This window comes from Arvicanthis niloticus, unplaced genomic scaffold, assembly GCF_011762505.2.
Source record: "Arvicanthis niloticus isolate mArvNil1 unplaced genomic scaffold, mArvNil1.pat.X pat_scaffold_255_arrow_ctg1, whole genome shotgun sequence".
Lineage (NCBI taxonomy): Eukaryota > Metazoa > Chordata > Mammalia > Rodentia > Muridae > Arvicanthis > Arvicanthis niloticus.
The window spans coordinates 13,747-36,577 of record NW_023045921.1 but is presented as its reverse complement, the minus strand read 5'-3'; the positions used below and the strand labels follow the sequence as shown (position 1 = coordinate 36,577).

Here is a 22,831-nt window from a genome sequence, read left to right as displayed (position 1 = left end):
GTTCCTTCTCACAGCAGTTTACTCAGGATGCTTAGCAGTTGGTAGTCAAGATGGCGAGCCTGCGATCCCTTCCCGGGCGCAGCTTATAAACCCTGCCAGGAGCCCATGAACTCATGCCACGTATCATCTCCCCATAGGCTCATGACGCTTGTGTAAGATCAGGCCACCTTGAAGCACAGCCATCACACCTAATAAGGACTTTTTTATCACTCAGCCCTCGGGTGGCCATCACCATCTTGGGGCAAGGTTCTTATGGCGCCTAACATCACATGACAGAATTTTAGATTTTCCCACTTTAAGCTAGAGATCTTAAGATGGATTATATTCTATATTTGTGTCAATATTCTTGCTATGATTTTAAAGTTTTGCAAAATGCTACTGAGGAGCTGAAACAGTAAGTTTGTAAGTTTTTTTTTTTTTTTTTACAGTGGCATGTGAATCTATTTCAAGAATTTTAATTATAAAACAGGGAGCATAAAAATATTATTGTAACAAATTTTCTTTTTACCAAATGAATATGTTACAGGCAGAAATTTTAACAAAGATGGAGACCTCGTTGACTGGTGGACGCAACAGTCGGCAAACAATTTTAAAGACCAATCCCAGTGTATGGTGTACCAGTATGGAAACTTTACGTGGGACCTAGCAGGGGGACAGCATGTATGTCACCAGCATTCTTCAGAAAAGTTTTAGATATGCAATCATATGTGTAATGTTGGTGCTTTCTATAATAATCCTAATAGGGAATCTTTCTTTAAATAGCTCAATGGAATTAATACACTAGGAGAAAACATTGCTGATAATGGAGGTATTGGCCAAGCATACAGGGTAAGTACATTTTATTCACGTTTCAGCAATGGGAGGGTTCATTTATCATATTTACCCGTTTCATTAAAGCTTTTTATAAGAGACATGTATAGGCAGAAAATAAAGACTGGAAATGGTATTTGAGGGAAAAAAATTAGCACTGAGAATTACAATAAACACAAGGAGATAAACAAACCTGGAAAGGACACAAAATATTCCTTAGAAATGAGCCTGCAGTAATGTCTTAGTAAAGGTGTTCACGCAAGCAATTATTCTAGGGTCATTTGTCAGTATAAGTGGGGCCCTCAGCTTCCCAGCACATCAGGCAGCCTGTGGAGGGATAATCTGCATAAACTGTAGACATAACAGTAAACCACAATCTGTTCACTGAGAAACAGTTAAGGATTGTGAAATAGTTCCAGTTATGGCCATGTAGTTGGCCCAACTATTATTCTTCAAGAATTATTATTGTTGGAATATTCATTAGATAGCCTTATTCATAGTTATTCATGTTATGAATATTCATAGTTAGCCTTCCATTTATACTTGCATACAAGTACTTTATTTACTTATTTTGTGAAGTTCATATATGAATACTGTGTTTACATCATTTTTACACCTTCTTCTTCCCTCAACTCCTCTTGTCTCCCCAACTCTCTCAAATCCATAACCTCCTCTTTTTTACTGTTATTTCTTATATATGTATTGTGTGTGTGTGTGTGTGTGTACACATACATGCAAAACCTACTGAGTCCCTTTAGTGCTGCTTGCATGTGCATGTGTTTAGATTGAGCATTTGGGATTGGATACTACTCATCAGGGGACTCATCCTCATGTTGGCTGGCAGTGCCATTATGCAGGTCTTGTTTAGACAAACTATCTTATTTAGATTCAATGGAGGCAGTTTCCCCATAATGTCTAGAAGGCACTACTTTACAGTAGGTATCCTGGTCCTCTGGCTCTTACAGTCATTCCACCTAAGAACTTTGAAGAACTTTTCTTTGTTTGTAGCACCACTTTAGATGCTAGGGATGTGTCAACACAGCTTCCATAAAGGATGTCAGTCATTGAGGCTGTGAGTATGAATTAAAAGATGACCCAGTGAATGCCATTGTGGAAGAGAAAATAGGGAATTCCACAAAGGGCTAAAAGAATGGTGCTTTTAGAAGCCACAAGGAGGAATGAAGATGAATTTGTGTGTACTTCTTCACCCTGAACCTGCTCATGTATGAGAGAATGAGAGTCTACTTGAGATGATGCAAAGGATAAGGGGTCCGTGAGAGAGAAAGAGGTTTTTGCAGATGGGTAGAATGGTTGAGGACTGAACAGAATTATCTGGTCATTCCTTCATTACTGCAATGCTTAAAGGGTGATTGTGTCAAAAAAGTGGAAGCAACAGAGCAGAACAGAGAGATGACTGATGGAGCCAACAGTACACCTATAACACAGCCTCTTCAAAATGTGAGGCCTGGGAGATGACGTCAAATAAAAATCCTACATGGTACATTGCTACTACCTTAAATGTTAGGTAATTAATGTTTCTCACTAAGTGCTAAATAGCACCCATTTTACTTCTCTGGGTGCTGGATAATTTTTAATTTCCTATAAGTATTCTTGAGCAGTTTTCTAGATATAGCTAGATTCACCAGAAATGTTTCGCTCTTTTTTGGACTTGTTTGTACAACTTGTTAGTTGCAACTAAGATAATGCTTAGTTTACAGCTAATGGATCCCCACTATTGTGACAAGTCCTCTGTGGATCTTAAGTGTGTCCATCTTTATCTTCCTGTACCCCAAGCATTGTTATCTGTAATCCTCCTGGTGTGGTCTCCAGATTAATATGAAGCTGAATATTCAAAAGCAATCTGCTCTGATCTTGAAACATTCTTTCAGAATTTCTCTTCCTTGGTACTCTGGCCAGTGCTGCCTCAGATGTTCTATTTCCTTTCAACTCAGATTCCCCAGACTTCAACTGACTTTCCTCTCCTTTTACTATGACATAAATGCTCTTGGAAAAGTAATATAAAGCTGTGAACTCCCTACATGGGAAGAGGCATAAGCCTTCCGTATATACCAAAATATTTAGATAGTAAAGGCTCACTATTCTATGTTGATGATAAAGAGAAAGAACTGAAATACATTTTTTACTTATATAATATATAAGTAATATATAATATATAATTGATGAATTTCTTTATAAGAAATTAGGAATGGCTGTCAAAGTGCTCAATCTGTAAAGGCATTTGCTGCCAAACCTGACCACCTAAGTTGAATCTCTTAGAGCCACTGGGTAGAAGGATGGATTTTTTTCCTGCAAGCTGTCCTCTGAACTCCACACATGCACAAGAATATACTCACATATACTCACATACACTCATGTGCAGACCCACACATTAATTAATTAATTAATTAACTTGAAATTTTTTAAAGAAATTATAAATAACCTCTCAGGAAGCTTATTATTAATCTAGTTTTATACTGCCCATAGCAGAGCAAAACTAAATTTCTCAATAGTGAATCTAAATCTCTGATATTCGGGTGGCCAGAATGCCTTTCTTCTGATGTTTTGGAAGTTAGTCTATTTTGTCCTGTACTGAGAGAACCTATCCTTAATCTCAGATCATAGGACACTAAGGCCCAAAGAAATCTCAAGAGAATCCCTTAAACTTTTGGCAAGAATCACCCAGGCTAAATCTGCTGTGAGCCTATTTTTGTAAGTGTAGTAACTAAGCTAAAAATAGCAACTGGAGATGAGTCCCTTGGCAAGCGATTCCTCCAATGGGTTGGACACACCCATCTATCCTTAGAACAATACTAAGGTAAGATTCTCATCATGTAATGTGATCATCTGACATAACAGGCTCTTGTCATCTGCTAATCAGTCTTTTATTCTTTCTGAGCATTTACAGATGTATTCTAGTCATCTTCTTAATCCATAAAAGTGTTGCAGGTGGCCATAAATAAGTGTATTATTATAGTCATTTGATATAAAAGGCAAATTACTTGGTTACATAGCCTTTTGGAATAGGTTTTTGTATAAATTTACAAATTCTAGCCTTTTATTTTACTATTTAGGCCTATCAGAATTATGTTAAAAAGAATGGTGAAGAAAAATTACTCCCTGGACTTGACCTCAATCACAAACAACTATTCTTCTTGAACTTTGCCCAGGTAGTATGTCTTACATAATTTATAAATGTGAAAATACCTTTGAGTTATAATTTCATCCAAGCTGGATATAGCATGCTGAGTTTTCTTTTAATCATTTGGGATGGAACATTTGACTTGACTAACTTGCATTATTTGCAACAAGAATGTCAGACCATTTTCATTATAAATGATTATGTTTCTGGATGCCTTTCAATGTACATTATTTGAAGAGTTAATGGTTGAATACAAATTCCAAATTAGTTTTCCTTTTCCCTCAACCTGCCTTCAATGCTCCATGATTATACCTGAGTATGTTGTTTTCCTTTGTCTATTCATACTTCAAGGTGTGGTGTGGGACCTACCGGCCAGAGTATGCAGTCAATTCTATTAAAACAGATGTACACAGTCCTGGCAATTTCAGGTATGTGGTTGTAAATAGCAGCTAGACGGCACCAGTGTTGACTCTGTTACTTCCATGTTTCAAATTTTACTTTTCCTAGTTCTTACTCTATGCCACTTAAGAATACTGTTAATGTGTCCATATACATACATGTATTCATACATTTATGTGTGTGAGTGCACATACATGATTGTATGTGTGTGCTTGTATTTGTATGTAAGTATGTGAATGTATGTGTGTGCTGTGTGTGCACATGTGTGTTTGCATGTATTCTGTGTGCATGTGCATATGTCTGTGACTGAGTATGTGTGAAAAATAGAACTCAACAGACCACACTGGGTAATGCTTCCAGAAGCAAAACTCTGGCTGTTCTGTCCTTCAGAATACATATGTCCTAAGCTCAGTACCTGATGGATTTCAAAAAAGATATCACCTTATAACAATGGCCTGATGGAACCACCAGCTAGTAGAACATATTTCTAGGAGGCTGCGAATATGAGTTTCAAACTCCAAAGACAGATTTACATTCTACATTAAGGGAAGCTTTTACTAGTTGGAAGGTCTCTAGCATTGAATAACCTTATCCCCAAGGCTCCAGGAGTGAGTACATCAGAGAACAGCCCAGCAAGGCTACTAGGGGAATGATGTTTGGGGTGGAAGAATGTGAACATATAAGAATGAGATGGAGTATTGGAAGGGAATGAACCATTGAATGTGGAATTCTACATCCCCATGACAGTTAGGACAGGTACTATAATACAATTCCTTTCTCACACTGTGACATTTAACAAGCACTTGCTGATCAATAGCACCTTCCAAGAAGAAAGCCCGGAAAACAACAACAACAACAACAACAACAACAACAACAACAACAAAACAAAACAAAACCTAAAAATCCGTTGGAAAACAGAGTTTGAGAACAAAAAGTTATTAGCTATTTTTAAAACTCTACCTAAAATGAATAATACATTAATTTTCTAACTACCGAGAGGAGCACACTTAATTGTAAAGTCATAAGTAGCATCTTTAAAGATCTTAAACTTTAGTGACTGCATTTGGTTTCTCCTAATGCCATCACTGCCGCTGTCACCATACACCCTCTCCCTTGGCAATTCTTAAAAGTTCTTTTGCACAACAGCAGATTGTTGCCTTTTGCTCTCCCTATAAAGCAAGTTCCAGCTGGTCCTGTTAACCTGCCCATACTAACTGCTTTTGGGTAACTGCAGAAAGTCTTTGTGGATCTATGCTCACTATGGTTTAATTCAAGAGGCTTTTAGTTTAACTTTTAAAAGTATTTTGTTGTTGTTTGATTGATTGATTCCCAACATTGCCATATTTTAAAAAAATGTGGTTTTTGTTGTTCTCACTGAAGTTTTCAGAAGTTAAAAATATAAAAATCTAGTTCTGAGGATCATGGAGAACATTTATAAATGTGTAAGAACCAGTTTGTCAGCTCCTTGCTCTGTGTGTTCCTATGAACATAAGCAGATCTCTATAAGAATCTAGATTCCTTCAGGAGTTATGATCAGTGCTCTGAATGGCCTGCCATCTTTGGAGAATAAGGTGTTGTATATTAGCTTTCAATAGGCAAAAGTTGTATCTCTCAAAAACTGATATTTCAACTCAACCACTGAATTTAAAATGTCTTTATTTAAACTACATCTTCAATATATTTGCTTTAACACAGTATCATGGACCATAATTAATGTCCTTTGTTTTGATAAGACAGGTCACTGTTACCATTGTGAGTTTTGCTTTGGTCTCTTAACCTAGTGAAATCTTTCCAGCTAGAGTGTCCAGGCCAGTCTATCCCTGTTCTGGTGATGGTATCTAGTCCATCCCTGTGCTGGTGATGGTGTCTTTTCATTTCTTTGGTTTCCGGGTAGGGTTTGTTTTGTTGTTTCATTTTTGTTTGTTTGTTTGTCTCATGTTTGTCTGAGCCATAGGACGAGTCATTTTTCAATCTCTAACTTCAATTTCTTGACATAAAAATTAAGTCACATCTAGAATTGCTTAAAGATTCATGTTAATGGATGTAAGTGCCTGTCACTTAATGTATATTTGAAAATTATTATTGGGATATTTTAAAAATAAGAAACCTGGCTAGAATAAAATGTTTTCTGAAGAAAATTATGGACTTTGAGGGCTAGAGAAATGGGTCACAAGTTAAAAGTATATACTATTCTTACAAAAAACATGGGTTCAGTTCCAGGCACACATGTAAGGAGGCTCAGAAACACATTTGACTCCAGCTCTAGGAGAGCCAATTTCTGATTCTGGCTTCTGCTGACACCAATCATACATATGGCAAACACACACATGCAGAGAAAAAACATTCATACAGATAAAATAAAAAATTTTTTAAATCTTTTTATTTATTTTTTACACTCCAGATTTTATTTCCCCCCCTCCACCCCCCAGTGACACTCCAACTGTTCTATATTTCATACCACCTCCCGAGCCCCTGTCTCCACGAGGATGTCCCCACACCCCACATCCCACCCCACCTGACCTGTAAACTCCATAGTGCCTCCAGTCTATTGAGGGTTAAGTACCTCATCTCTGATTGAACACAGACCTGGGCACTCCTCTGCTGTATATGTTGGGGGCCTTATATCAGCTGGTGTAGGCTGTCTTTTTGGTGATCTAGTCTTTGAGAGATCTTGGGGGGCCAAATTAATTGAGACTGCTGGTCCTGCTACAGGGTCACCCTCCTCCTCAGCTTCTTTCAGCCTTGCCCTAATTCAACCACATGGTTCAACAGCTTCTGTCCATTGGTTGGGTGCAAATATCTGCATCTGACTCTTTCAGCTGCTTGTTGGGTCTTCCAGTGGGCAGTCATGATAGGTCACTTTTTGAGAGCGCTCCATAGCCTCAATAATAGTGTCAGGCCTTGGGACCTCCCCTTGAGCTGGATCCCACTTTGGACCTGTCTCTGGACCTTCTTTTCCTCAGGCTCCTCTCCATTTCCACCCCTGCAGTTCTTTCAGACAGGAACAAATATGGGTCAGAGTTTTGACTGTGGAATGGCAACCCTCTTCCTCATTTGATGCCTGTCTTCTTGCTAGAGGTAGGCTCTATAAGTTCTCTCTCCCTACTGTTGGGTATTTCATCTATGATCCCTCCCTTTTGAGTCCTAAGAGTCTTTCACCTCCCAGGTCTCTGGTGCATTCTGGAGGATTCCGCCCCCCCCCCCAACCTCCTACTTTCCTAGGTTGCCTGTTTCCACTCTTACTGCTGCCCCCAGGGCTTCTGTCCTTTTTCTTCACCCAATACCAGATCAGGTTCCCCTCTCCCCACCATCCCAAGTCCACTTTCCCTCCCAGGTCCCTCCCTCCTTCCCCACTTGTGATTGTTTTCTTCTGCCTCTCCAGTGAGACTGAGGTGTCCTCATGTGGGCCCTTCAGCTTCTGATATGGACATAGCACCATTTCCAAGTCACCTCTTAGTTCCATGCTGAAAGTTGCTTATTTCTTTGTTTGCAAAGTTTAAGATTTCAATGAGTGTTGACATGGGGAGGTAAGTGTGTGACTACTTTGTCTTAGGATTTTATTGCTGTGAAGAGACACCATTACTATAGCATTTCTTATGAGGGAAAATATTTCATTGGGACTGGCTTATAGTTTCAAAGTTTTAGTCCATTATCATGGCAGAAAGCATGGCAGTATGCAGGTAGACATGGTGCTGTCATTTATATCTTTAATTTTTTATTCTGACACCAAAGATACTTTATTTCTCATTCATACTAAGAGAAGTATGTGCATATTTTTAAAATAAATGGAAGGCCAGCCTTTTAACAGGGAAATTACTATTTTCTCTAGAGATAAAGGGATTTATTTGGCAAAGGTTGAGGTTACATTTAGTTTTGGAAACAGGCTGCTTCCTGACCTTTCAAAGTAAAACATATTTTAAAGGAACTTTAGAAACTAACAATCCTTCAACTATTTTTCAAAACTGGAGCCTGGTGGTTTATCTAAAAGTATTTTTAAAATAAAGGAAGTATATTAATCCCATACTTAAGCTGCTATACCATGAAAAACAAAAAGCAAATTATTTCAAAGTTGAAGTATCAATATATTGATAACAATAATCTTTACAATATTTTATGCAGCTACTTTCAGCTATTATGGGTACTGAGTTTTCTTTTATAAGTTCATATACCTAAGCTAACAGTTCTTTTGAAATGTTTTTCATTTACCTTAAATATTATTATCAACTCCTGATATTGTATAGCTATCAGGATGGATTTTGATGAGTTGTCTAGCCAGTGTATACTCATCTACATATTATTCTGTTTGGTGGAATATATGTTCATCAACATGGTTTTGTCATGAAAGGATCATAATACTTAGGAAATTGTAATGATTAGTTAGTCTCTTCATGAATGGAACCAGTTAAACTGGAATCTAAGTCATTAATTTAAAAAAAACTAATAATAGTCAGAGGCCCTACTAATTGAAAACGTATTATTCTATAATTTAAAAAAAAATCTTTTTACTAGCCAGGTATGGTTGTGCATGCCTTTGATCCTAGCACTTGGGAAGCAGAGGCCAGCTGACTTCTGTGAGTTCCAGGTAGTCTACAAAGTGCATCCCAGAAAAGCTATAGCTACATAGTGGGATATAGCTCAAAAATAAAAAAAAAAAAAAATTGTATTAACGTTTAGGCAGGAGTAATGTAATATAGGTCTAAAAGTCCACCCTCAGTCACATAAGTAGATGTTAAGCTCTCTAGATCTTGATGTTTTTAATACAAATGATTATTTCACAGGGCATAAATAGCACTAATACAACTGACTATTTTACATAGTAGAGTAAAAAGTTTTGCATGAGTCAAGTTAAGAAAACAACGAAACTTTTTATCTTCTGTTAGTAAAAATGCAAACAACACAAGTGTCAGAGTTTTAATGTAGCATGGAATCCATGTAAATATTGTATGCAATACTTACAAAAATATGGTCTCACACTTAGAGATTTGTTGTATTCAAAATGTACCCAATCTTCAAAATAATTATTCCTATCACCTATCCTAATATAAATATCATCAAACATTAATTACAAACCTGGGAGCGAAAGAGAAGCCCTGGTGTGCTGTTGACCTGATTAGGCAGAATCAGATTATATAGAAGTCTTGAATAGAAAAAAAATGGAAATACAACAGAGATGAAGAGCTGCTGGCTCATGTGTTGACTGTATCTACATTGCTAACTCCCAGTGCTTTTTTCCCAAGATTAGTCTTTCTTTGGGGTGTTACATGACTTTAATCTTAACAGAGGCAGGTAGATCTCTACAAGTTTGAGGGCAGCCTGATCTACCTCATCAGACCCCGTCTCAAAAAAAAAAAAAAAAAAAAAAAAAAAAATTAGAGGAAAGGAGGGAGGAAAAGGTAAAACAAAAGAGAATGAGAGAAAGAAATATATAATTGGGGCATCAATTTGGACATTTCACTGATGTACATGAATCTGCAACACACATGGAGAAAGGGGGTTTATTTAAGTAACAACAAAACATTGAAGTTCTTCCATTTTTTTATATACACACACCATCAACCAGGAAGCTGCCTCCTCTAAGTAAGGATGCCTCCAGCCACCATCACATCCCCTCCCCAATACCTTAGTGATTGACATCTCCTCTCCACAAAAAAAAAAAAAAAAAAAAAAAAAAAAAAAGGTTAAGTGTGGACTGCAAAAGAATCAAAAGAATCAAGACCATCAAAACTATTAATATCTAAGGTGTTTTCTTCTTTGAGATAAGGTATTGCTGTGTAGCTCAGGCCAGTATTAACCCTACTCTCTTCTTCTAGATTCGTGAGCAGGTAGAATTCTTGGTATGTGGCATATTGTCATCTTCTAAGAACCGTTTTACCTAGGCAATGACTTTGGCTCCATTTATACAACTGAATTGCCTGACCCCTTTCTCCTCCTCCTTGTTCTCCCTTTCATAACTTATGAACAACAGCAACAACAAAATGTTTCTCACCATTCAAGGTACTGGAAGTCTAAGTACCTAAGTGATAACATAGTCAGGTTCTGGTGAGTGCTATTGTTGAAGTTGCAAACTGCAGTCTTTTGTATGCATTTGCTAGTGAATAGAATGGACTTGGGTTTTAACATTTAAGGTATGAGTTTCTTTAAAACAGTCAGATTAAGTTAGCTTTAAGCTCCTAACCAAAGGTAGAAGTGAGTTGGCAGTTTGTCAGTGTATTATTCTGGATGCAAGATATTTTCTAGATGCAAGAACCCGAAGTCACCACATAGAGATTAGGGTGTAGCCTTCAACTCAGGCATGTTGTGGACTTTCAAATCCTTGACACCTGAGTGTGTAACATCAGTGGAGCCTTCACTTTTTATATCTAGATTCTTTAACATCCATGTGCCGTTTTGTCAAAGACCCTGTCATAGCCTTGCTTACAGTAGAGGAATGCTTGTCCTTCATATAACCTTCAGAACTGCATCCAAGTCCAATATAGGCCAGTCATCTCCCTTCAAAGTCTATTTCTAGATATAAAGTTTTCAGCATTGAACAACCTCCCTTAACCTTGTACCCCTGTACCAAGAAGATATATCTCTAAGACAGTCCCAATCTACATACAGCCCAAATGTTTGTATTTCCTAAAGACAGGGAATAGAAGCCATGAGGTGAGATGGAGCAGCAGCCCAGTGTGTTAATGGATGACACATTGGGAAGTCAGGCTTAGAAATAGCCCATCGGGATCTTCTTCCCTTTAAGAAGGAAAGAAATCCTTCTAGTTGTTCCATAGTAACAGACAAGCACCACCCACAATGGGCTGGGCACTCTCATGTCAATCATCAGTTAAGAAAATGCTCTATAGGCTTGCCCACAGCCCAGTATTATGGAGGCATTTTCTTAATTAAGGTTCCTACCGCAGATGACTGTAGCTTGTGTCAAGCTGACATAAAAACAAGTTTATTCTTCATTGTCTTTTGACATGTGGGTTTTGATCATGACCAAGTGAGGGGGTCATTCATTCACCATGGGCCAAGTGTGCATGTGCATATAAATCACTTAGTTCGCTTTGAACATTCAATAGAGAGCAAGGTACCCACAGCCGGTTGCTTACAGAGATGACAGCCTAGTAATGTTAGGACAGATTTGATAAGGATAGAACAAGATGGTAGTCAGAGAACACTGCTATCCTAGTTAGGGTTATCATTGCTGTAATGGAACATCACGATCAAGGCAACTTATAGAGGAAAAGATTTACTTGGCTTATGCTTCCAAATCACTGTTCATCATTGATGAAAGTCAGGAGAGGAACCTGAGGCAGGAGCTGATGCAGACTTCATGAAGGGTTGCTGCTTACTGGCTTGCTTCTCATGGCTTGCTCAGCCTGCTTTCTGATAGACCATAAAACTACCAACCCAGGGGTAGCACCACCCACAATGGGCTGGGCACTCTCATGTCAATCATCAGTTAAGAAAATCCTCTATAGGCTTGCCCACAGCCCAGTATTATGGAGGCATTTTCTTAATTAAGGTTCCTACCTCAGATGACTGTAGCTTGTGTTGAGCTGACATAAAACTATCTTGCAGAGCTATCAGGAGATGATGATGAGGCAGGAAGGTGTTAGCCATGTCCTGGTTAAGAACTGATTTCCCATGGTAGTGGGCTTCATCACAGCAGCAGGTCATGATTAATATGAGGAATTAAAATATATTTGTCCGGCATAGTTTGAGCTACATGTGGAATTTGAAGGAAAATGCACTACATGGACTGGATTTTCTTTAGGTGTAGCTGGAATTAGGGGTGAGAATTATAGATACTGATTTAAGTTTTTAAGAATCAGTCAGATGTCTGCATGTGGAATGTCTGGAAGGGAGACAAGTGCTGAAGTGTGTACATGGCACTTACCCACCACATATAGTGTTTATAAACTTACCCACCACAGTCAGCGTTCATCCACTTACCCATCAAATGCAGTGTTCATCCACTTACCCATCACATACAGTGTTCATCCACTTACCCACCACATAGAGTGCATATGCTCTTACCCACCACATATAGAAAGTTACCTAATCACTTGTTCCTTTTCTTCCATCACTGCAAAGCACTTGCCTCTAAGCTTCTTCACCTCTTGACCTTAAAGGAGGATAGTGTGGTCTCTGGAGGAGGAAAAGGAAGAAATCTGGCTCTGTGCTGATGTGATAGAGTCACCTCTGCATTGTTGTACTGATCTCCTTCTCCCTTCATATGCTGCTTAGTTCAGATAGTGGGTTGGATGAGTTTGTTTTGAAAAAAAAAGGGGCATTTTTTTTCTAGCCCTTTCCAGTTACTGAGGCTGAATCCAGTTTCTGACATGTCCTTTGGGAACAACAACAACAAAAACTTCTCAACATTTCAGACTAATAAATCAACAAAAATCTAATAACAAAAGTGGGGAAAGATTAATCAGAACATATTATCTAATATATATATTAGATAATACATTTGTATATATATGCAAATGTAACATTATAAACATAATAAATTATATTATTATTATGGTGTTATATTATTATATTATTATATATTATATATATTATGTTATATATTTATATATATTATATATATTATATATTATTATATTATTATAATGTTATATATTATTATTATGGTAAAACAAACTATTAAAACACTATTTAAATTGTTATCTGAGCATTCTCAAGGAACAATGAAAAGTCATGACTGCTTTTTCACTAAAATCCTCTCACAAAAATTTCACTTTCAAATATTAACTGTTTATCATAAACAAACATGTAACATACCTTTAAATTATGAATCCTCCCTATCTTAAAATCTGGTGATATTGCAACAACAGCTTTGATTAAATATATTAAATGCACCTTACAGATACAAACAAAAACAAAACAAACAAACAAACAAACAAAACCCCTAGAAAATCCTCAAACAAACTTCAGAGTCTGTGCTCTAACACCTGCATAGTTAATACCTTCTTATTTAAGTATAGAGTTAATGAGAAGGATCTAATTCATCATACCAAGTTTCTCTTTCTGTTTCTGAATTCGCTCTTTTGAGCTGCATAGAGAACTTCTACACTGGAGATGGCTCAGAGATATAGGCCAGGCTCACAACAAAAAGGACAAAAAGACTTCTATGGTTTCCAGTGTGATATGGACACTGAGTGTCTAGTGCTGACAGTAACTCTTTTTATTTGTTTCAAAGGATCATTGGAACTTTGCAGAACTCTGCTGAGTTTGCAGATGCCTTTCATTGCCGCAAGAATTCATACATGAATCCAGAAAGGAAATGTCGGGTTTGGTGATTTTCACAAGAAGTGGAGCATCCATGGCAAGACTGGCCAAAGCCACAGAAACAGGAACTCTTCCCTCAGAGAAAGTGGGCCCCGGAAGTTTCTTCAGCTTCTTGGAGGCAATTCACAGAGATGAGCAGGAGCTAACATAAATGAAATTAGGTTATTAAATCCACTGTGAATGAAAGAGGAGGGAGCCTATGATCTAGCAAATCAATCACTTCACTGTGTAAATAATGATTACTTTCTAATGGTAGTATTGCCGTTCACTTCTGTTTCTCACACAGACTGCAAATTTCATGCTGTCTGTAGAGAACACTGTTAACACTTAAAGCAGACTATGACTTCTGATCAGAAGGAGGAAGACGCTGAGTACAGCTGGGCACCAAAGCACAGATTTGCCTCTCAGCACTCACTTTTGTTTGCAACATTCATGCTCCTTCAAAACTCTCCCAAAGAACTCCCATGCATACTGTGGCCTTCAGCCTCATGGAGTTTTGAACTCGTTTTGCCATACATAAATTATTCATTCATCCCTCGTCATTTTCGTTTGAGTACTCTTAGAGCTTAAACTAGAGTGTCTGAAACAGTTCACCCATTTTACCCACTTTAGTGATATTGAGATTCTTGAGCCCCCTGCAGAGTTTTTGAGCAATTTCTTGCTCTCGCTTCCCCTCAGACTTAGTCTTTTAAAGGATTCATAGTAATGTATAAAGAATAATTCTATATTTAATTATTAACTACATTTATGACTGACTGAATAAACCATTGCTGTAGGTAATCATTGACCATTGAAGTTACATAGCCAAGATGGATAGTTACAAAGATCTGTAACATGATGTGCAGATGAAAATTTGAGACTTTTTAAACCTGTAAATCATATTGATGAAAAGCTTTAAGTACAAACTCTGGGGGTGAGCATTACTATTGAATAGCTGTCTTGGGATACATAGTAGTTGTGGTTTACAAACAGCATTTTCAAATTAAGTCTGTCCCCAGTGGCTAAGAAAGGGCCTAGCTGTGTCTGTGTTGCTCCATGAGTCCTTGTCCTTCACGTTTGTCATCTGGTGGAAATATTTTGATAATAAAATGAAGTTGTGAGCCCCTTACTACCATCAAGCTCTAGAAAGCCCATGTCTGAACCGAGATGGGAGGCCTCTACTGGGCCTGCTCCTTGAATTCTATGGCTCATGGATTCTAATTGGATTTCCTGAGGCACTCATATGCCTCTCTTGTCCCTCTGCTTACTTTAGTGATTTTCACTATTCAGTATAAATTTTACAAAAGATTCTTTTCTACAATCCTTGTTTTTATCAAAAGGTGAAAATGAAAACATTTTTATCCAAACTACTAGTTTTCATGCCTCTTGTAAAAAAAAAGCCCACTTGCTTGTAAAAGTGTTACAATATAATATGTAAAACTGCAAAGAACAAAAACTACAAGTCAGTGAACTGGCATTCTCTGAGCGCAGCACTTCAGCTAAAACCTGTAAGAAATGGAACACTGTAGCTTCCTGCCATCATCATAAGTTCTGGGCATACATTATCCAGTTCTCCAGCATCATACACTGGCACTACCCCATTTTGTCTCTCAATCATGCATTCTTTCTTATCTTATGTCTCTCTGCCTTACATTTGTAAGATTTAACTGTATGGTTGGTTTGTACATGAATGTGTCATTGTCAAATAAGGTTCTGTTGTGTGACTACACTACAAATATTCCACCTTATTGTTGATGAACTCTTAAGGGGTCTATGAACTCCTGTCTATTCTGGTTTAGATTGTTATAAATGATACAACTATGCATTATGAACTGTGCTTACATATTCATCTTTACTTGAAATATCAGTGGAATGACTTTCCCAAACCTATCTAAAACTATCATAAATATTGAATACATAGTTTCAGACTAACCACAAATATCCTTACCTTTTGCCCTTTTAAAACAAACACTATTGTCATGGATAATGCTGAAGTCACTATTTCTTTGAAATCAACTTAAATACTCTTGAGTACTATTAATAGTGGTTAGTAGAAGATTTTAGTTAAACTGCTATCTCTAGGTTATTTTTATCCATGTCCTGTCATAGCAACCAAAGAGACAGAAGTGAAGAGTAACTGGTACAAACTGTAAATGGCCACTGGCACCTCCATTAAAGCATCAAGCTTCCAATTCTATGTAACAGCAACTCTGGTGCCTAGATCCCTGCTAGACATACAGTATACAACATATTCTTTGGACTAAGGGACACATAAAAGTTAAAATGACAATTTTTCCCTATTCCCCAGACATCCAGATATCAGTAGTTGTAGCTGGTACTTAGAACCCTATATTCTCTCTTAATTCCTACCAGCCATTTGTCACATTACTTAAGACTTACATATAATCTTGTACATAAATTCTTTTCCACCATGTTTAAGCTCTGATTGGGGTGAGTTTATAAACAGGGCTTGAGAGCTCCTGTAGCCCAGCAGGGAAGATGACGCTCCTGGCAATGTGTGTTGACAAGGAGTCTGCTTCCATACTACAGTGTCTGTGTGCAAGGCAAAGGTATGCTCCCCAGGAAGCTGAGGGCTTGTGCTAGTCCTATTCTGCCACTACTGCCAAAGTGACCTTGGGCACATGTCTATCCCTTGGGGCTTTTGCCTCTTTTACCCAAAAAAAGAAGACACTAAGATTCCAGCAGTTCATACCAATGCTGCCTTCCCTTTAACCTGTTACCCAGGAAACAAGGACCAAAATTCTAACAAGCTTGGGGAAGTGTGCTGTTACTATTAGGCATGATGATAGGACAAACACTTGCAAACTTCCTTAAAGGGTTCATAATTCCTATAGCAGTACATTGAGTTCTTAGAGTAGAATGTGGCATCTGTCATTTTAGAAAGAATATTATGTCAAAAGAAGTATAATTAGAATTTTTTAAAATAGATCCTATTCTCTAGAATAGAAAATAACAACAAACATTTTAATAATGCTGTTTCTATGCCTAATTGACTGTTCCAATCTCACCAATATGCATGTAAACCTACACACACCATTTATGCCTTGAAAAATATTAAGATAAAATAGGACTTTGTTTTATATGCAGTCTTTTACTTCCTTCATAGTTTCAAACTAAATCTTTTTAAACAAATAATATAAACTATTTTACCAACATTTTATTTTAAAGATAACCAGTTTTCTGATTAGGTGTCTCAAATATTATCAGGAGGCACAATTATAATTGGATTACGCTGAAGCCAAATGTGCAAATGTAATGAGCTGGACCACTCAGGTGACTTAGTGAACAGAGAAGTCACAGGCGACTGTTGTCAAAATGGCATGTCTATTGCATCCTAATTTTTTCTCTAATTATATTTTCTTAGTGTCAACTTCTTTGTGCTTTGCATTTTCTCTAAAACAATGAAAAATATCTCTGCCATGTTCAACATCATAGACAAAATGTGCTTTAATTTTGTTTTTAAAGGAGAATCTTGCTTGTGCAGAAGTTTGATAGAAAAATAAGTATTGGTTCTTGCAAGCAATAATCATGGGCTCTCAACTTAGAGAATCAAACGGTCTGGAAAGGCTGGTATTCATGCTTGATGTTTATGCTCCAGGGTTTTCTTTCTCCCAAGAAATGATCAAACTTTACAGGTATCTGCATGTTAACATTCTGTTGCACTTTCATAAATACACTTGACAATATCTCTAGTCTGTTACAATTTAAGATTGTTTCTCCTTATCTGGGAAGACAAATTCATCCAAGATCTGGCTTATGATTTGCCTTAGTGAAAAACCATCACATATTAAGATTGTTGTGGATCTCCAAAAACATAGCATTGGGGATGTAATGCTGCAATGTTCATGGAGTGGTATGGTACCAGAGAGACATACAAAAAAAATCTGAAGGGAAAATGTTTAAATTTGTTCAGTGAAAATGCGGGAACATCAAGTAGAATATTCATTATCATTTCAACTTTGATGTTAAAGTATTATTGTATAAAACAAACATCAAAATGTATACCTAAAGTTAATTAGTACTAACCCTGATAGTAGTAGTATATCAGATCCATTTTTTATATATTTAGGCTTCTGAATTTAATATCTTCCTGGAATGAGAAATTATTGTCATTTACAAGGTAATTTAAAAGTGTTATTTGTAAAGAAATGTGGTGATTCATAATTGAAATTCCAGGACTCAGAAGGCAGAGGTAATAGGATTACTGAAAGTTTAAGACCAACTTGGAACACGTCGTGTTTTAGGCCAGCCTAAGTTCTACAATGAGATACGGCCTCAATAACAACAAAACAAACAAAAAAAAATGTAGTAATTACTTGGGATATAAAAAGGAATGTAGATGGCAGGCAATGGGGGAAAATGGTTACAAACTGAATATAATCCCCTGTAATAGATCGAAGTATGAAACCAATCCTTAAGCTTGGTGTTTCGGGCAGATTAAGGTTTTGGTCAAGAATCTCTTATCTTGGGACAGACAGTCTTATTTTCTTAAGTTGCTGTTTAGTACAGAGAAGAGGAATTTGATCTTCCTCTTCACTGTTCCCAATGTCTTTAAAAGAAAGAAGCATGTGATGCACAAGGGTTTCCCCAAGAAAACACCACAGAGTTGAATAGTTTGCACACATCCTCCTTGGCATTTCACCCGTCAGACCTTAGCACCTGCCAAACCCATACAAAGGCTCAAGACATAGTTCAACATAGAGCCCTAAACTCTTCATTGTCCAGATCCAAAGCCTTTGCCTGGTAGATATGGTATTAACCCCAAGCTTAGGCTAAAAGTTAGAGGATGGGAAAAGAAGAGACAACAGGACAAAGCTAACCAAGCTGACTAACTGCCTTATGTATTTATGATTGTAAGACTTTGATTGCAATTGTGAAAATCGAACTCATGCTACTTTAACTAAAGTTGGAGAGTTTGTTGGTCTGTGTCACCCTATGTGTGGCAGGTAGCCTTTTTTAAGGCATCAAAATAAAGCTGGGATAACCATGAGCATCCTGCAAGTCAGGAGAAGAACAGATTTCTACCTGTACCACACAACCAACACACCTTTAAAAAACCCAACTGTCCTGCTCTAGAACACACCTCTGTTATCAAAGGGCATGAGAAGGTGGGAAGAGGGATTATAGAAACTGTGATCTTAGATCTATAATGCCTTACAGAAATTAGGACGTTCAGTCTCGTCAGGAGCAATGTCCCAAATACCTGTCTAGGAAGAGAGGAAAACAGATGACCATTACACTGATAATATGAAATAAGTGCTCCAATGCTTCTCAAACATCCGTCTAAATTATACCATGCATGAAATCTTCAACAACTTAAAATAAGCTTCAAATAAATGCCATCCTAATTTGTCTTAGCAAAATGAGTGTATTTTGCCTTGAAAACTGGACATTTAAAAAATGTTATCATTAGTAAAGAATAATAGGCACTCAGAACAATATTTATTGTGATCTAGGCATCCAGTTTCAGTTTAATATATTAAATTGTAAAATAATATTTTTAGCCTCATTTTACAAATAGTATACTTAAATAGAAATGAGCTGGTTTGCCAAAATCACTGTTACTGGTTACTGATATGACCAAGTTACTCTGAAGCCTAGAAACCACATAAACCTACCATCAAAATTCTTTCTCCTGCTATGAAACTGAGTCACTCAAAATAGACGTTCATAAATGGCAATGCTAAAAACATAAATCTTTTAAGAAATGTTAATGGAAAACAATATACTTTAAAAATTTATTACCTTATATAACCCTATGTTATTTGTACATTAATCAAGAAGCTGTTCAACTATCTCATATTTTCAAAAATATAAATCATGGAAAGAAAAAGTAAAATATTTTACTAACACCGTACTTGCCCAACATTAGCTTTACTTATTTATTGATCAAACATTAGGCACTGAAGTAGCTACAAATCTATAATGTGTTTTCTTAGGTCCATAAACCTAAGTGAAAACAGCTGACCTGTTCATTTACATACTCAGACTTATAAAGACATGTAGACAACACTAAACTTGGGAATTTTCTTTCTAGCATGTGGAAAATATTTTAGAGAAACTTATACTTTATATTTGGTATTATGAATGGAATCATTATGAAGTAGATAGGAAATGTTCCCATTTATTGTTATTTTATTCACAAAATTGAGCACACAATAACTAAAAAGTTTCTAAACATAATATTGGAATTTACTGGAGAGGAATAGAGGAGAGGGAGTGTACACTATTTACCCAGTTACTCACTATTCATGGTTGGATTTTTTATATATATTATACCAACCAAAGTCTTCCTCATCTACTGATAGTCTTTTACTACTGCTGAACTTAATGTATTTTCTTTTTACTTTGAAAGACCACCCTGTGCAATCACTGTATTTATTAGAAGTTGCATGATAAAGATCAAATTCTGCCATAGTTTTAGAAATTTAGAAGTCTGTTCCATTTTAGATCCTGTTGCTAACTTACCGCACTGAACAGATAACTAATTTATCTGCATTGCTATTGTCTCAGAAAGCAAATCAGGATGAAAGCTTTCTGGGAACCAGAAGGCAGGCAGATGGTACACAAAGCCAACTTTTTAGAGTGGAGTACTAGAACAGGGAGTTGTAGAAGAGTCTCAGCCTGGAGAAAGACAAATTGACTCAGGTACATGTAAGGTTGAAACAAAGACCAGGCAAAGGCTACCCAGTGAGCACCAGCTCCTCTCAGCATCCATTTCTTCCCTGTGAGTGGCCACTATCCCAAACACCGATCTGGGAAGGACTCCATCCAGTTGCTAAGAAACTATTTTCACTGGTACTGAAGCTTAATGCCCTAACCATTACCTCTAGTATTTCACAGGCACTAATTACATTCTGTGAATCTTGAGAAATATCAGGGTTTTGTCTAAAAGATTATTGTTCACTATACTATCTTTCACGTTGCTGAGATGAGTTGCGTAATTGATTGCTTTGAATCATTTTTCTCACTAGATACTTTTGAAACAGAAAAGACAAGAAGTTCAGATCTTTAACAAGGGACTTCTTCAAAAGGAAAAGGAGCAAAACCAAGAACACACTCAAAACAAAATTGAAGCTTAGAGCAAGATGAAATTTGGGAGACACGGCTTATAGATGGTTTTACTAGTATCTATTTCGCTTTGTGGAGAAAATACCATTTGGCACTAAGACCCTGGGAAAATTGTTTAATGCCCTGAAGCTTAGTGTCCTTAGAAGTAAACTTTTACAATGCAAAACCATTTTTGCCCATTAGATATGTGGTGTAGAGAACAGCACAGCTTGCTCCCATCACCCAGCAATGTCCATGGGGTAACTCCCCAAATCAATGCATATGAAGATCATATGGCAAAGGGCAGTTAAAGGCTAGAGATGGGACGCGATTGACTCAGCAGCAGACTTTATGAAAGCAGATGATACTGGGTTGCCCAGGCAGGCCTAATCACAAGAGTCTTTAAAACTAGATGAGGGGCAGAAAAGAAAGTCACAATGATACAAAGGACTTTGAAAGTGGGAGAAAAGTACCATACTTTTTTTTCTGTTTAGCCGTAAGAAGCAATACAGAAAAGGCATAAATAAATAAATGAAATTCACCTTCTAGATCCCCTAAAAGTAACACAGTCCTAAACAGTGACACCTATTGCACAAGATTTCTGACCTAAAGAGCAAGATAAGTTTATATTATTTCTACTACTAAGTGTATGAAATTTTCTACAGGACTGTAGACAATATGTAAGCATATAGTCAGTACATAAAATTCAGAACTATTTAAACATTTTCAAAATTATACTAAATTCAGATATTACCTTCGAATGATGAAACATATGAAACTATAAAAGGTGATCATTATTATTGTGATCATTATATATGGGATTATTACTATTTTCTATTTATCAATTATTAAATAAATAACTATATAAACTTCAGACAACAAATAGGAGCTTGTACTATTCTAAAGTAGAATAAATAGAAATAAGTGATCCACTAATGCAAAGAGTAAGACTATTGGCCTTTATAAAATGAACATATTTCATCATACAGAGGTCAGATATTAGGCAATGAATGGACTGTCTAGCACACAGCTTTTCTCCACAGCATGCAAACGAGTTACTCAGAGAACTTTCCTTGTAAAAGCATTAGTGTGTTAGGAAAGTATTTAAGGCATCATCCACTAAAGTAGCTAAAATATAAATTGTTAGTCAGTTCTTCAAGAAAATAGAAACTGAGGACCATGGAAACTCTAATCATGTGACAGGCTCTAGCGTTTCCTGGTTTGTTTATTTGCTTGTTTACTTGTTCGTTACACTTGTCACATTGCATTTTCCTTAAAAGTTATTAATAGTTATTATTTTTATTATAGGCCAGCTTATAATGAACGTCTACATTCCCAGAAATATCTGCATCTCTGTTTTAAGAAAGACGTCATTTAAAAAGATACATTGCCCAAATATTTAAAAATTAAAAACACAGAAGAAACCACCACACTAGGAAATGGGTGCTGTCTTTGGCAGCCACATAAAGAAAGTTGATTTTTTTTATTATGTAACCTGTATAAACTATACATTGCTCATAGCTCCTTCAACACTTACTGAGCTCTGTAGATAGAAAAATAAATAAAGCTTGGACCATGACAAGCTGGAGCCAGCCCTCAACAGCTCATTAGAACAGACATTAAATTTTTCCATTTTTTTTTCTTAGTATGCTGGCAGCTTGAAATCTGCCAACAATACAAGTCAGGTTTAACTAGTTTGCTTTTCTCAGACAATCAGCCATTCAGCGTTTGCTAGTCTACACTGACCGTGACCAAAGGCCACTTATAGCCCAAAACTTGAAACCAGGGTCATTATCTTTACAGGCTAATCTTGTTTCTTCCTCTCAGTATTTGGTCAGTCCAACAGCAAAGAAAGAAACTAATGTCATTTAAGTCACACACAGTCTGGAAGACAAGACTTTTATTTTTGTAGCTTTTAATAGTGATAGCTAAAATTTTCCTCAACTACCAGAATCAATCTAACAATGTTCCAAAAGATAAAAGTAAAATTGTATGTTTTGTTGCTTCACACAACACAGCATGCTGATTAATGAACTTGAAGACATAAACTTTAGTAAGAACTAGAGCTAGAGATCAAACGTTTGTGTCCCTTCTTCCATTGGCACCATGAGGCTAGATATGAATAGAAGTGAAACCTTTAGGAATTAGGTCCCA

At 36.8% G+C, this 22,831-nt stretch overlaps 1 protein-coding gene across 1 annotated transcript in view; it reads left to right on the top strand.

The window, feature by feature from the left end:
* Positions 1–17,319, top strand: part of LOC117701816 (neprilysin) — a 79,867-nt gene extending 62,548 nt beyond the window's left edge. The window contains exons 18-22 of the mRNA XM_034493240.2: positions 527–660; positions 763–828; positions 3,882–3,977; positions 4,301–4,377; positions 13,539–17,319. Coding sequence (XP_034349131.1) covers positions 527–660; positions 763–828; positions 3,882–3,977; positions 4,301–4,377; positions 13,539–13,638 — 473 coding nt within the window. The 3' untranslated portion in view covers positions 13,639–17,319. The remainder of the gene's footprint in view (positions 1–526; positions 661–762; positions 829–3,881; positions 3,978–4,300; positions 4,378–13,538) is intronic.
* The last annotated feature ends 5,512 nt before the right edge of the window (positions 17,320–22,831 follow it).